The 14,353-nt window shown below is 45.4% G+C and overlaps 1 protein-coding gene across 2 annotated transcripts in view; it reads right to left on the bottom strand.

Moving 5' to 3' along the window:
- The window catches only part of LOC148319164 (putative E3 ubiquitin-protein ligase HERC1), a 33,963-nt gene that overhangs the window by 496 nt on the left and 19,114 nt on the right, over positions 1-14,353 (bottom strand). Inside the window, exons 43-79 of one of the 2 annotated variants that reach the window (XM_088280988.1) lie at positions 13,930-14,013; positions 13,377-13,563; positions 13,171-13,301; positions 12,884-13,101; positions 12,556-12,815; positions 12,006-12,058; positions 11,737-11,931; positions 11,335-11,500; positions 11,033-11,267; positions 10,096-10,330; positions 9,470-9,735; positions 9,248-9,375; positions 8,459-8,589; positions 8,097-8,324; positions 7,800-7,927; positions 7,445-7,644; positions 7,250-7,364; positions 7,039-7,167; positions 6,685-6,783; positions 6,199-6,372; positions 5,715-5,999; positions 5,585-5,650; positions 4,986-5,111; positions 4,774-4,912; positions 4,180-4,361; positions 3,950-4,105; positions 3,756-3,878; positions 3,288-3,390; positions 2,989-3,158; positions 2,686-2,824; positions 2,448-2,617; positions 2,097-2,266; positions 1,838-2,003; positions 1,139-1,215; positions 808-1,060; positions 489-641; positions 23-328 (exon numbers count right to left, since the gene is read on the bottom strand). In XM_088280988.1, coding sequence (XP_088137114.1) covers positions 23-328; positions 489-641; positions 808-1,060; positions 1,139-1,215; positions 1,838-2,003; positions 2,097-2,266; positions 2,448-2,617; positions 2,686-2,824; positions 2,989-3,158; positions 3,288-3,390; positions 3,756-3,878; positions 3,950-4,105; positions 4,180-4,361; positions 4,774-4,912; positions 4,986-5,111; positions 5,585-5,650; positions 5,715-5,999; positions 6,199-6,372; positions 6,685-6,783; positions 7,039-7,167; positions 7,250-7,364; positions 7,445-7,644; positions 7,800-7,927; positions 8,097-8,324; positions 8,459-8,589; positions 9,248-9,375; positions 9,470-9,735; positions 10,096-10,330; positions 11,033-11,267; positions 11,335-11,500; positions 11,737-11,931; positions 12,006-12,058; positions 12,556-12,815; positions 12,884-13,101; positions 13,171-13,301; positions 13,377-13,563; positions 13,930-14,013 — 6,146 coding nt within the window. The remainder of the gene's footprint in view (positions 1-22; positions 329-488; positions 642-807; positions 1,061-1,138; positions 1,216-1,837; positions 2,004-2,096; positions 2,267-2,447; positions 2,618-2,685; positions 2,825-2,988; positions 3,159-3,287; positions 3,391-3,755; positions 3,879-3,949; positions 4,106-4,179; positions 4,362-4,773; positions 4,913-4,985; positions 5,112-5,584; positions 5,651-5,714; positions 6,000-6,198; positions 6,373-6,684; positions 6,784-7,038; positions 7,168-7,249; positions 7,365-7,444; positions 7,645-7,799; positions 7,928-8,096; positions 8,325-8,458; positions 8,590-9,247; positions 9,376-9,469; positions 9,736-10,095; positions 10,331-11,032; positions 11,268-11,334; positions 11,501-11,736; positions 11,932-12,005; positions 12,059-12,555; positions 12,816-12,883; positions 13,102-13,170; positions 13,302-13,376; positions 13,564-13,929; positions 14,014-14,353) is intronic. The other variant, XM_088280989.1, reaches the window with a different exon arrangement.

Below are 14,353 nucleotides of genomic sequence, written 5' to 3' on the forward strand. Positions count from 1 at the left end.
TGGAGGATCAAGCATCACTCACCCGATCCACCTTGATGATCTGAAACTTCTGCGTCATGTCGGCCGGATTGGACGGCAGCCGGGACCTGCCGGAGACGAAGCGCAGGAAGAGCACACGCTCCTCGTTGGTGAACTCCTCTAAGCTCTGCCAGAACCAGGCCACGAGCTGGTGGCTCTCGGCGATGTCTCGGTAGCGCACCAGCTTCTTCAGCGTCTCCACCGACACCTCGGGCAGGCCGCACACAAGCTGCTCCAGTTGTTGGGCGGTCAGTAAGGAGAGGAGCGGAACAGGGATGATGGCCGACATGCCCGCTCTCACCGACGCCACCTGGACAAATGATATCGGATTTACTTGTGAACACTTGTCGGGAGAAGAAACATAAACAACATAAATCTACAAATAAATTGCATCGTTTGAGCAGCAGGTGTTAAAGCTGGAAGGAAAAAAAAAATCCCAATTTTACAGGACTGTCGTCTTTGCTTCAAACCTGAGAGTCCATTTCATGAAGTCTGTACTGAAGCGCTCTCTCCACGTATTCCGTGCGGTTGGAAAAGTTGAGGGAAATGTTCTTGCCTCCTGGTACCACCGGCACCAGTCTTCCGTTTGCACTGTGCGCCACGAACGAATCTAGTGGGATCATCTTCGCAAGGAAACAAAAAAAAAAAAAAATAGAGCAAGGTATTTGAGATTGAGACTACTACTTTTGAATTTCATTTTTTTTAAAATCTATTTTGCGTTAGATCACTTTTTTTTTTAAATTGGCATTTGAAAAAAGAAGGTCCAAAAAAACAATCGAAGCAACTCACCACATGAAAATTCTCCTCCGTGATGCCGCTGTTCTCCAAATGCAAAATTCCTTGCAAGGTGCGGAAGGTGAGCAGGTCCACCTCCTCCAGATCGGGCTCTCCCAGCGGCATGGAGCAGAGCTGCTTCCACACCCACGGCGCCAGATGCAGATCCAGAGGTTTCTTGGTCCGGATGGCCACCGCCATCAGGATGCCCAAGAAGCGAAACTGGACCATGTGATCTTTGGAGAGCGCGGCCGGGTTCAGCAGGAACCTGTTGGGACAGAAGTCCAACGCTTCAGACCGGACGTTGGGGGACATTGAGATTAATTTTGGAGGAAAGTGTACCGACCTGTCAGTGTGACTTCCCACATCTGCAAAGCTGTTGGGTGTCCGGATCAGAAGGTCCACCACAGTGGACTGCAACTCCTGCGCAAACCACAACGGAATTGATCAAAGTGCGAATGTTGTCACCCGAACATAGTTGTGCTTCAGAAAAGTCGTTCGAGACATCTTGAAGAATTACGCAATTCCACTCTGGTACCACAGCTCTGTTTGTGAATTTCTTGATTCAGCATGAAAACTATCATCGGCATCTCAGTGAGCACAAACCAAGCAAGACTGAGATCACTCGAGGAAACGGACTCAGAAAATGAAACGCGACATCATTTTGTGTAGAAACCAACAAGCGGATCGAGGCCACTTGAACAGGTGGTCTAAATTCTGTTTCATACTCAACAATCAAACCGACGTTGCTTCAAGAGGTCTTTGCACATTAGCCGCTGTGGTTCTGTGGTGAGTGTGAAGATTATTATTCGAATCTTGGTGAACATGTCATCAAGCAGACCAAACCCCCCCCCCACCCCTTCGCCAGAGCTTTTTTTTTTTTTGGGGGGTCATTTGCCAACTCTAACAAGACCAGCAGCAATGTGATCACTTGAAGAGCTAGCGTGATAAAAAAATAATAAATAAATAAATCCAAGAAAATAAAAACCAGCATAAAACATTTTGGATCCGAGTGTAGTTTTGTGCCTTTTTTTTTTTTTCTTACTTGGCACATCTCTGTAATGGTATCGTCGAACACTCCGCCGGCGTCGTCCGCTCCCTCGCCGACGAGCTTGACCTTCCATGCTCGCGACGGCAGTCGCAGCTCCATCGGGTTCAGATTCACCACTTGCTTGGCAATCTGTACAAAGATGGGCTTGCTGGAACGCCCTCTGCAAGTACGTTTAGGAACAAACACACACGCATCGTCAAATTATTCTCATCGAAAAGTCTCGTCGACGTATGCGACCGAGTGACGAACGCACCTCGTGGAAATACGTTTGACGGTGATCTGCGGCCCGTACGTTTTTCCCTGGGTCATAGTTCTGCCAATGGATCGCACGAGAGGCAGAGTGTTGACTTTAGGTGACAGAAGACCTCTGAGCTCACCACGGACAATAGCTGTTGTCCCCGAACTGTACCTCGAAGTAGACACCTGAATGGAGACCAAAGAAAACAGCAAAGAAGTGGAGACATCAGAGCAGGGTTGGGGGATAAGTGCTGCCAAAAAAATAAATAAATAAAAAAATAAATTAAAAAAATCATCACACTCCCACCCTGACACCTGAATGTTTTTCTTTCCTTTTTCGTAAAAGTCTAATATCAAATATGATTACCATATCGGTGGCGTCGAGGTTCAGCAGCCGCCACGACTTGTACACGAGATCCGAGAAGTGGTGGAGCACCCTGAGGCGCATGCTGAGCAGATGAGGGCTAAAACCTTTCAACGTGTTGTACTGGGGAGGGACACACTGCGGAAGACCGAGCTGGGAATTTCCAGAACCACCTACGGAGGATTTTTGTTCGCATCAAAGCTGAACTATTCGCGAGCCGCGGGAGTGTGTGCGTGCGCACCTGAGGATTTAATGGAGGAAGAGGGCGTGGTCCACGCCGAGCTGTGACAGCGGCCCGCCGAGATCTGTCGGATGTTCTTCCCCTGGAGGGACGTCACCAGTGTGGGCTCCTTCACCGGGTTGGAATGTCCCAGACCAAGCTGGGAAACGCATGAGAGAGGACGTCAAACATTTTTTTTTTAAATGCTAAATATTGACTCAAATTTTGAGTTCTTCAATTGCATGATATATTTTTCTTCATCAATTGACTATGGTCCTCGGCGCACTTAAAAAAATGTGACTCCTCAATTTTCACATGGGTTACCTGTCCGTCACTGTTGCATCCCCAGGCGTAAACGTCCCCAGCGGAGGACAAGGCCAGAACGTGTTCGCAGCCCAGGGCCACGTCCTCTATGAAGAGTCCATCGAGAGCCGGAACCACCTGAGGACATGACTTGTTCTTGAGCATGAAGTCCGGCAGGCCAATCAGACGCTCTGTTGGTTGAAGAGATCAGAAGCACCTTTATTGGCCGAGTATGTAAAACGCACTCAGGTAGGTTGAATAAAACAAGAACCTTTCCAAATGTAGGCATGATATCATCTTTATTTTCATTTTTGACGTACCTTGTCCAAATGTGTACACGTGTCCATCGCAGGCCAAGGCAACAGAGAATTGAGTTCCGCAGCTGACCTTCTTTATTCCTTTATTACACAGCTGCTCCACTTTCTGAATACATGCACGACAAATAAACAATGTGAATTTTGATTTTTCAAAACTTTGGTGTCGAAAACCCAAATAAGCCACAGGGCAATTATTATTGAGTCACCGGTGAAATTTATCATTAGTTTGACTGGATATGACAACATTGTATTTCCGAAAATCAGTATCAGCATCCAAATAATGAATGTTTGTTAAAATATACAGGAAATTAAGATGTAAATAAACTTCCAATTTAAAATGAATTAAATTTCATTTTATGGGGAACAAAGTCAATTGAATGCAGATGAGGGGGAAAAAAATAAAATAAAAAAAAATAACGCAAAAAAAAAAAAAAAAAAAAAAAGCAATATAATATAACCTTATCAATATACCTGAGGGTAATATTTTGCTGTGGAGGAACCAGTCCCAAGCTTTCCGTAATCTCCATCCCCAAATGCCCATACAATCGTTCCATCCGCAGACAAGACCAGCGTGTGGTTGAGACCACACGACACCTGAGAAAATATGATCATTCCTGCAATTTAATTCAACTGCAATATTCAGAGCAAAGCAAAATTTTCTTCACCTGTCCTACATGGTAACCCTCCAGTGCAGCCACCCTCTCCGGCAGCATCCTATTGGATGTTGACCTTTGACCCAGACGTCCGGATTCACCGCTACCAAAGGTGAACAGTTTCCCGTCAGATGTCACCACAGCGGAATGGCGGAAACCGCACGCCAGCTGTAAAAAGGAAGCAACCGTTATTTAAGAAAAAAGAAGCCTTTCGTCTTACTTCAGAATTAAATGCTCTTCACCTGAACGATGTTTTCCCCCTGCAAGGCCTCAATTTGTTTTGGTCTCCTCTGCCTTTCGGTGTTGCCGTGCCCCAGTTTCCCGAAATCGCCATCCCCCCAACTGAACACCTCCCCTGTCTCGGTCAGCGCCATGGAGTGTCCGTCTGAGCCGCAGGACGTCACGAGCTGGGTCACCACGTAACCTGCACACAGATAGAAATTGACGTGTTTCCTCACATCGTAGCTCGTGGTACTCCCTAGCTTCCTTCGACATGACATACAATAACTGTCCCTGTAAAAATCTCTGATGCGGCTTCCCTTCGATTAAAAAAAAAATCCTTAAGCACCATCTGCAACAAGCGCTCGTAGGTATGAATAAATGTCCGGCAAAGACTCTCCGTCACAGCGTAGAATCAGTGACTCCCTCTAACAACCCAGGCTAAACTTACCTCCCCCCAAGATGCAAAGCGTGTCTCAGTCTAGATGTATCCCTTCACTATAGCTCCTTGCCACCAATGTACTACTTTCCTATTTTTGAAATTATACTTGGATCCGTCTAATTTTTGGAAATTCTGAGTATTTTTAGACATTTGACTTTGCTGGTCAAGATTTTACCTTGAAAAGCGCAGATAATAGTCGGAACATATAAATCATCCGAATTTCCTTGTCCCAGCCTTCCGTACTGTCCTTCGCCAACAGCCAGCACGGTCCCATTGGACTGAACCAGGAAAGTGCAGTTCTGACCGCACACCACCTAAAAGACGGCCAAAATTGTATATGAGGAACTTCAGTCATCCAGGGTGGGTGTCTTGCAAATGGGACAATACCTGTTGTGCCTGTAGCAGAGAGGGTGCTAATGTAGGCGTCATGGGGTTGGTCCCCATTCCTGCCAGCTGCCCATAACGTCCGTTCCCCCAAAGGTAGACTTCACTCTTGCCCCCTCGCTGCCAGTCCTAAGGAAAGGTGGTGATCATTTCAATTAGGTATGTTGAAGAATAGTGGGGCGGGCCCGATGCTGAGGGAGGGTGCGTGTGACCCAAGGGAACATGTTTTTATTTCCCGCCGCACTACAAGAAAGTGTAATCGCACATCCACTCCAGTAGGTGGCAGTGGCGCTCTCCTTGCTCATTGTGTGCGGCGAGTATATTAACTCTATGGTGGAGGTTTGTTTTGCGATGAAAATGCTATTATTTTTAGTTGCGGCGGAGAGTGGGTGTTGGAGTGGGGGTGCAAATTGCTTTCTTCTTGCTAGGGGGGGGGGCATAACAGAAAATAATTGAGAAGCACTGCATTAATGGTTCCCATCCCAGATTTCAGTTTTTTTCACACATCCCTAAAGTCCCTATGATTGGGTCCCCCCCATACCAAGCGTCCAGAAATCTTGAATCCATCCCTCTCACTTCTGACAAAAATTTCCTGTGATTACCTCAGGTCGAGTGGTTGCCCAGGACATCAGCTGTTCATCCATCCTGAAGCTCCATTTACTGTTGTCCTAAGACACACGACAAGTGTATCAATAGCCAGCCAGTATCAATATTGTCAACCGTGCCTCCTACCAGGGCCTTTGAGATTTCATCCTCATCGCCCTCCTCAAAGTCTGGAACCACAAAAGACACTGGAAAGACAATGCCGCTGGCGATAGCCTCGGCACTGCGCACGGTCGTGGCGTAGGTGGCGAGCCAGCTCCACTCGGCCGGGCAAGATCGCGCATTGGGATTGACGTGATGCGGTGGGCACGGGTAATGGCACAGGTGCTCCTCAAGGGACAAACCGACAGCCAGGGAGGCCAGGCTCTGCAGGAAGGCACTGTGGACCAGTTGGTCACCGGCGACCACGTGCGCCTGCAAAAGGAAGAGACGGCCCAAGTCACTTGGATTGATAAGATGCAAACAAGTGAAGGCAAACATGTTAGCAATCAGGCTAAATCTGAGCATTCCCATCTCAATTACTTGCAGGATTTGCAATTTGTTAAAAAATTAAAGATATGTCAGTATGTGTATCCCTCGTTTTAAATGTTGTGAGGTGATCATCGTGAGTTACCCGCTCGTAGGCATATTGCTCCTGCAGCAGGAGGGGCAGCCTCTCCAGCAGCACGGCCAAACAAGGAGCCCGATGCAGACCCAGGATGCTCTGGCTTCTCAGGACCATGCGGCAAGAAGCCAGCACGTGATTCTGAGTGATCCAGTCAGGGGTGCAGCAGATCAACAAGACATCCTGGGTGGGGAACAAACGCAAAGGATGACTTTAGGAAAAATCATCTCAAATGGAACTTCATTGGTCAAACTGCCGAGATGTAATCAATTTCAGAATTCTAGCAAATCTTTTGGGGAACGTCGCACATAAACTACAAAATGCAATCGGACTGATTTTTTTGGATTTGTGAGGAAGCCAGAGGGAAGAAATTGAAAAATTAACACACCGCTCAGATTCGAACCCAAAACCTTAGACTGCGATACAAACATGCTATCCACTAGCACACTATGTTGCTTACATTAACTTTTAAAAGTCATCAATGATCCAAATTACCTTTGACCTCCCAAAACAGGCAACAACACCCATTTTTGGGATCCACGCAGTACTGACGACTGATCCCAAACCGGTAACGGTCTGCAACACTGAACCATCCTGCAAACACGCACGTATCATCACGGTTATGAAAACCTCCACATCAGCACAAATGTTTGATTCTCATTTGTTTTATGTGTCAGGTTATTTTTCAACTTGGAGTGACAACAAATGTTGAAGCAAGCATGTTACAAATGAAATGTGTTTGAACTGTGTGGGAGGAGAATTAAAATTAAAAAAAATATTTAACACAGTCTACACGCAAGAGTGAAATTACTATTCTGTACTGTTTCACAGAGACTCATACTCTCCAACCTGTAAAGACCAGATGTTGAGCAGCCCTCCTATCCCTCCAGAAACCAGAGCCAGACCGCTGGAGCAAAACGAGAGCGACTTCACTGCTGTGATGTGACCAAGGAGGACAAACACGCACTTTGCACTTTCCTGAAACACAACAACCTTGCTGTTAAAATCCTGATATTAAATATTATTTAGATAATAAAAAAAATGTCGAAGCATACTATACCATGACATTGGCACTGCTATGCCCTCTCAAAGAGCTGTTCGGTGTGGTTGGCAGAGGCACAGCAGCACCCCCTTGTGGCAATGTCCAAACTTGCACAGAGCCATTCTGGCAACCTCTGTCAGAGTAAGAGTTAAAGTAAAAATAAATAAAGAGTTCAAATCGGATCAGCAAATTATCAAATTAAAGAAAACTCACGTCGCCATCATGAGCATGGGGGCCGGGGATCGGCCGGCGAGCGGGCACCACTCGGCGACGTTAACCAGGCCGGAATGCGCGAGGGAGTGGAACGTCACCCAAGCGCCCCCCGAAGATCCCAAGATCTTCACCACCTCGGACCTGCCCAGACAGAGGAGCAGGTGCCCCGTCGGATCCCACTTGAGGGAAGTGACACCATCCTGCATGATAGAATTAAACCTCAGATGAGATAACACGTTCAGATATTTTTTTTTTCTTTAAAGCAGAGGTGAGGAATCGTGAGGGGCAGTTCAGTTTTGATGAATCCTATTTGTAGGCTCCCCACCTCTACAAGTTAATTATACTGTAGCCACACCTGGTAGATGGGCAGCAACACAGAGGACTCATTTTCATACGTCTCAGTCGTGGCTAAGAGGACTTTTCCACTCGGGTATCCGACTGCAAATGGTTTTTCTTCACTGTGCCAGGCTACACATTGCGGAGCTGAAAAAAGCAGAGGATCGGAATGCCCCAACAAATATTTTATATGTCACTAGATTTGGGGGAATATACAAAAAAAAAAAGTTTGGATTACTCTATTTAATAAAAACCTCGCTCTAATAGGTAGACAAGGCACCATTAGAGGAGCGAAAATTGTACATAAACGCCTCACCTTCCATCCTGTAGCAGTGGGTGAGCTCGGTAGTCTTCACGAGCAAGTCGAGCTCCTGCATGGTGACACGTAGCCAGCAGAGAGAGCCGTCCAGCCGTCCCACCAGCAAACTCTCGGTGGGTCGGACTTTGCAATCTTCGGGCCGATCAAGAAGCCACAAGCTAAAGGCTGCCGCCCAGCACAGCGCCGTGACCCGGGATGTTTGAGCCTCCGTGTGACAGTGAGAGCCTGCAGAAAGTCAGAAGGACATTCATAGTATGTACCCTAAAAAAGATTCATTATGGTTGTCTATGAGCCTACATTTTTAATCTTAGTTTATTATTTGCTACTACCAAGAAAACAAAAGAGGCCCTGACGTTTACCTCTGATGTTCATGACGGTGATGTGTTTGTTCTCAGGAGCAGCCAGGAAATCCCCGCCGGTGCTCCAGTACACGGGTGATGACAAGTGATGAGATCTGCTTGCCCTCTCTGAAGTTGTTCTGTCTGTTTTACTTCAGAGACGAAGGCCAAGGAGAATATTGTTGTTTTTTTTAGTGTGATACCACCACAGAACCCTTTATCATAAGCAAAACGCTGGAGAAAGCAGAGATCTTTGAAGTGCTTGTGGCAAAGAGCACTCATCGACACCGGCTTGAAATTCCCACTAATTGCCAGAGCGAAATTGGTCCGTTTACGTGCCGTATTTTCAATTTTTTTTGGGCCACTCAGATGCTTTCCGGAATGCGAACAATGCATTGTCACACAGCGCTGAGGTATTTCGCCGAAAAATGCAAAAACTATTTCGGTTGAGCAGCTCACGTGACAAAAAGCAACATGTTAAAATGGCGACTGGCAGGTCATGGTTCTTCGTGTGACATCATTCCCGAAGAATACCAGCGATTGCCGAACAAAAGCATTTTCGTTATTAAGGCGTTGCTACGGGTTTAACTATGAATCAAGGACGTTTGCATTAAAAGTAATAATAATAACGTGAGTATTCTCAACTCATTTACTGCCATTGACGGCTAAAGACGTCAAATAAATTCAAATAGATTTATTACTCAAAATATAGTGGGTTAACCTTACCCGAAACTATAAATGTCAAGTATCGAAAAAGGACGAGTAGTTTTACACAATTTAACTTTCACATTAAAGTGCAATTTTTATCACCTGGTGATGCAGGAGAAGGTGGTATGCAACTGGGCGTTGTTATCGCTGATGCTCCACAGCTGCACCACTTTATCCTGTGAGCAAGTAGCCAGCAGGCTATGCTCACTGTTCCACAAACAAGTAGCCACCTAAACAACACCCAAAAAAAAAAAAAAATTAACTCGAATGATTCAATTCCACCATTGCTTTTTCACTTCGACGCCCCCGGTCACCCACACAAACCTTATTATAGTGTCCTTCCAGCCTCCTGACGGGGCATTTGCGCAGATCGCCGGCAAGGTCGCTGTAGGTCTGGGCTCTCCCGGGTCTGTCCCGCCCGGTTGCAGCCAAAGCCTGCACCAGCCGCCGCACCGCCCACTGCCGGTGTTGGTTGCTCAGCATGGCGGACAGGACGCACGCTGCGAGAGCGTTGGCCAGCTCGAGAGGGCCCACTCTTGTGCCACGGTGGGCGGAGAGGCCGGTGGAAGACAGCCCCTGGTGTCCTGCATCTTGGAAGGGAAGATGTAAGTATTCATTTCCATTACATTTGACATTATTGCTTGTCCTCATTACGGTTGTTGTGCATTGATGAGCTGATGATATGCTGGGTCAACATTTAGAGGACAAGAAGTGTTGCAATTTAGAGTCACCTATTTGACGAGAATATATGGGGAAAAAAATGAAAAGAAAAACACACAAAAGAAAAAAAAAAATCACTCTTAAATTACAAGTTTTGCTTGTAACGCAAAGCAAAAAAAAAATAATAATGAAAAAAAAATAAACAGACCTAACGGCAGCTCGTAAATCTACAACCTAGCAAGTTCAGCGCTTGTAAACCACAGTACCATTCATCAGTGTAAATGACTCACCATGAGTCTCATGTTCAGCCTTTTCGGCACTGAAGCAGTGCGCGCCCTTCTCGGTGAGCAAAGCCACAAGGCTCCGCGTGACCAGAAAGGATGCTGGATGCTCGCCGCAGTCCCTCACCTGCTGCTGTTGCTGCTGCTGCGGCGTCACAGCAGACACCAAACTGACTGTTAGGCACGCTCGCTGTTGTGTATCACTACTGGAAATGTGCACTCCTGTAGCCGCTGCCATCAGATCCTACAAGAAGCAATGGTGGGTTATTTCGAGAACAATAACAACCAATAATCAATGAGTGATTGATTCTCCTGACAATACATATGTATATATTAAAATTTCTATTAATTTTAGCAGACCTCTCAAATACACACATTTTAATGCAGTACGTAAATTTCTGTTAGATGTTTTTTAAATCAATAATAACCATTTTAATATTTAACCGTTTAAAAAAATGGAATTGGACTGCCGCATTTTATTTAAACATAATTGGAGAACTAGAAAATGATTTAGGATGCATTGAAATCAATACATCAAACATAATGGAAAAAGTGAATACGATTTTTTTTTAAGAATTTTATCGTTTTGTGTAAAAAAAAAAAAAAGTATTTTTTAATTAGATACTTACACAGAAATAATGTGAAAATATACAGTACATAAAGGATAAAAAATACAGTGTAAGAATATAATAAGATAAATATATACACAATATAATATAATCAATAATTTAAAAAAGTCAATAATAATTTTTTTTTTTCTTTATTTTATTGTTTCATTGATTTAAATGACTTTAAAACTAACGATAAAAAGAACAGAAAATGTATTCAGTAAAACATTATCTAATACATTGTAAAGGGAAAAATATTAAATATTATCAAATTCCGCTAAAAGCGATTTTCTGTACTTATAATGTAAAACAAACACTTGTCTCGGAAGTGTACCAACCTGAGTGCATATCTCCGCCAGCTGCCTATAGGCGACAGGGCTGAGGGACACAACGCTGCCAATAGCTGCCGTCAAGAAGCTAAGACAGCTGGAGTTGCTGCGTTCCAAGGCTGGCTCCTTGCCACCAGACTGTCTGTCGGCGCACGTGTTTGCCCTGCCCGCAGCGGCAAGCGTCATCAGACGCACAAGGATGCGGATGTCTGCCAGACCTAAGGACTCCAGTCCGCTGGATGGACTAGCAAATAGGGACAAATGAGGAATAGCTACACATTCAGCCAGAAAAAAAACATTGGTGGGCTTACCTGCAAGCGGTTTGAGAAAGGGCTTGCATCACCATGCTGTATGCCAGCAAGATTTGAGCAGTGGAGGTCACTCTTCTTAGCGCTTTCAGTCGGTCGTGAGAATCATTCAGAGATATGGCCTGCTGCCCCAGACTCAAGGAGTTCTTTTGATCCACCACAGCATCCCCTAGTGGTGACAAAAAGCATGTCTAACAGTGGTTGGGGCGACCTTCTTGGAAACAAAGTGTACAGTGAACCCCCTACATATACACAATTTGTCATTCTAAAATTTTGGGGAATCAATCCTCTCATTCTCGTTAAAAAAAAAGAACTATTAGAGTGGCAACTTGATTTACAAGGGCCCCAGAATGGTTCCCATGAAAAAACTGTAACTAATTTAAAATGGTAATATAACCAGACTACCTTTGGGATCATCCCTCAGGGGGTCCACTGAGCTATAGACCGAAGCCCCCAGTGGATCGGGCTCGGTGAAGGCGATGGGGTCAGGTACCAGCTTCTTTTCAGTCAGGCCGAGCGGTCTCAGCAGAAGCCCAAAGTCCTCCAACCCTGTCAGTCGTTCCTCGTCGTTCTCATCTTGGTGGTTTATTTCCCAGTCATCTACGCAAGGACACACGCTGCTCACGTAAAACCAAATGAAGGAATTTTTTAGAGTAAAAAGTACCACTACTCACCATCAGAGGCGCTGTCCAAGCGGCCAATCAGATCACTCGTCAGTCCTTTAATTCTAGATAAAGTGAATGTGGAAAAATGATTTAGGAAATCAAATTGTTGGGACATTGCAGGAAGTAAGAATTCAATTTCGAGCTGAACTGAAGAATGACAACTTTAAAGAAAATAAACACATAATATATATTAAAAAGAATATATACCGGTAATTGCTTAAACTCATTCACTACCAGCCAAGTAAAAAAAAATGGATATTTGACGTCCTTAGCCGTCAATGGCAGTAAATGAGAGGGTTGGACACCCACTACTATAAATTGTCCTAAGTTTATTGAAATGTGCACCGTGACTGGCTGGCGACCAGTCCAGGGTGCTCACTCGCAATCCGAAATGAGAACAAGCCCGATTAAAAATGAATGGATGGATAAATGAAACTGGCAGCGGTGTTGTAAATTTGTACAAATAAAGGATCCTCTCAAATCAACAACTCATGCTTCAAAGAAGCCTGGCACTTTCTGCAGTCTGTACGATATGCAATTTCCTGTGAGTTTGCAGTACCTTTCACTCCTAGATCGCAGATCGCTGGTGTTGGCGGCAAGGTACTTTTCCCTGCAGGAAGTGCAGAGGAGGTAGAAAGGGAAGTTGGAGCCGCACTCCCCTTTGAACCAGACATCCACATATGAGCCGGTGCTGTCGTAACCCTTGCGCGCCGCGCTCTGGCCGCAGCCGGGATGCCGGCGCTTGATGTGGTTGTTGAACTGTAAGGTGAGAGTGTTGCACAGCTCGCACTTCACCATCGGACTTTGTTCTTCGCCGCTCTGGTAGGGAAAGACGGAGGTTGTTTTATTTTGAAGCGTTGAGTCAAGAGGTTGCATTCCTGTGTCACCTCCACTATGTGAAGAGTATCTCGCTCCAGGCTGAAGAAAGGCGTGAGCAGGTCCTCGTAGGTCTCTTCGTGGTACACGTCATCCATGTAGCCCAGCTCGGACTCCTCCTCTGTGGAGAAGGGGTGAAACTCCACGTATTCAGGCCAATCGCCTGCGTTCTGTTGGTACAGCTGCGGGACGGGGTTGGGTGACGGCAAATCTGAAGAGACTGGAATTCCTTTCAAAGGGTAGAAAAAAAGATTTACATTTATTTATAGGCAGTAAACCAGAAAGGTCAAACTCTGACCTGGCCTCCGAAACGATGTCCGCTGAGATGGGCCTGAACGCCGCCGCCGCCTTGCTGGAGGAGGTCTGTTTCTTGTCAGGTGGACATCTAAGAAGTTCTCTCGCTCTATCCAGTCCAAACCGGGCAGCAAGCTGTCAATATTTAAGTAAGTTGGCACCGCGGTTGCATTTATTTTGGAACGAAATAATGTTTTTGAAATGACAGACCTCTCAGCGGGTTGACTCGCGGGGCGTTCGGGGCACTGCACAGTCTCAGGCCCGTCTGATGAGGGCGTGTCAGGCTCACCCTCATGTCTAGGAATCTCGATGGTCTGCTGCTCGTCCGTCAGGGGGTGCTCCAACATCCAGCTGGCCAACACCTCAATGGTCCGAGAGTCCAGCTCGCCCGCAACATCTACGGGGAGGTGGGTGGAGTTAAAAAACACATCACGGAGTTTGGGAATAGACGCACAATGAGCATCACTAGATTTTGCCACTTTTTGGTTTTTAACCTCAGAAAAACATACGAAAAAAATTTGTACTATTTTTTTCCCCATTTTTAATGACAAGCATGCATCTGATAATGTGGTAAAATTTTCATTCATATTTTATCTTTCTGGTTTCGCTTTCAGTGTAACATTGAATGGTATTGTAAAATATTACGAAAATGCTTCCAATAGCCAAACAGGGTTTAGCAGACAAATGCAAGACAAAATGTGGACGTGAGAAAGCATGTGAAGCAGACATTGCAGTGGCACCTCACATAAAGCAGTCGCAGTACCTGCTGCCTCCATGGCACAGTAGATATGCCTCATAGTGAACCCCATTTCAAGCAAGCGGCTGGTGACAAACATTTGTGTCCGCTCTGGTGGTGAGGGAGAAAAGGAAAAGTGCACAAACAGGAAGAAAAAAAAAAAAATGAAAAATTGAGCCCAAAGCTTCATTTAGGGACGCGTTTATGACTTGATGTACAATACGGACAACGGCGATTTAAAAAAAAAAAAAAAAATGATGGCGTCATACAAAAGCACAAAGTGTGTTGACTTGCATTCATGGGCTTGTTGTGACAAATGTGGACAAATGTGACAAAAAAAAAAGAGCTTGAGGTGTTTGACACTACACAGGCTACGACGCTTCAAGACAACCCAAAAAGCAAAAAAAAAAAAAAAAAAGACTTTTACAGGCAGCGTAAAAAGGAACTTATC

Source organism: Idiotropiscis lumnitzeri, chromosome 18 (genome assembly GCF_059441095.1).
Source record: "Idiotropiscis lumnitzeri isolate Australia: NSW breed Sydney's pygmy pipehorse chromosome 18, RoL_Ilum_1.0, whole genome shotgun sequence".
Classification (NCBI taxonomy): domain Eukaryota; kingdom Metazoa; phylum Chordata; class Actinopteri; order Syngnathiformes; family Syngnathidae; genus Idiotropiscis; species Idiotropiscis lumnitzeri.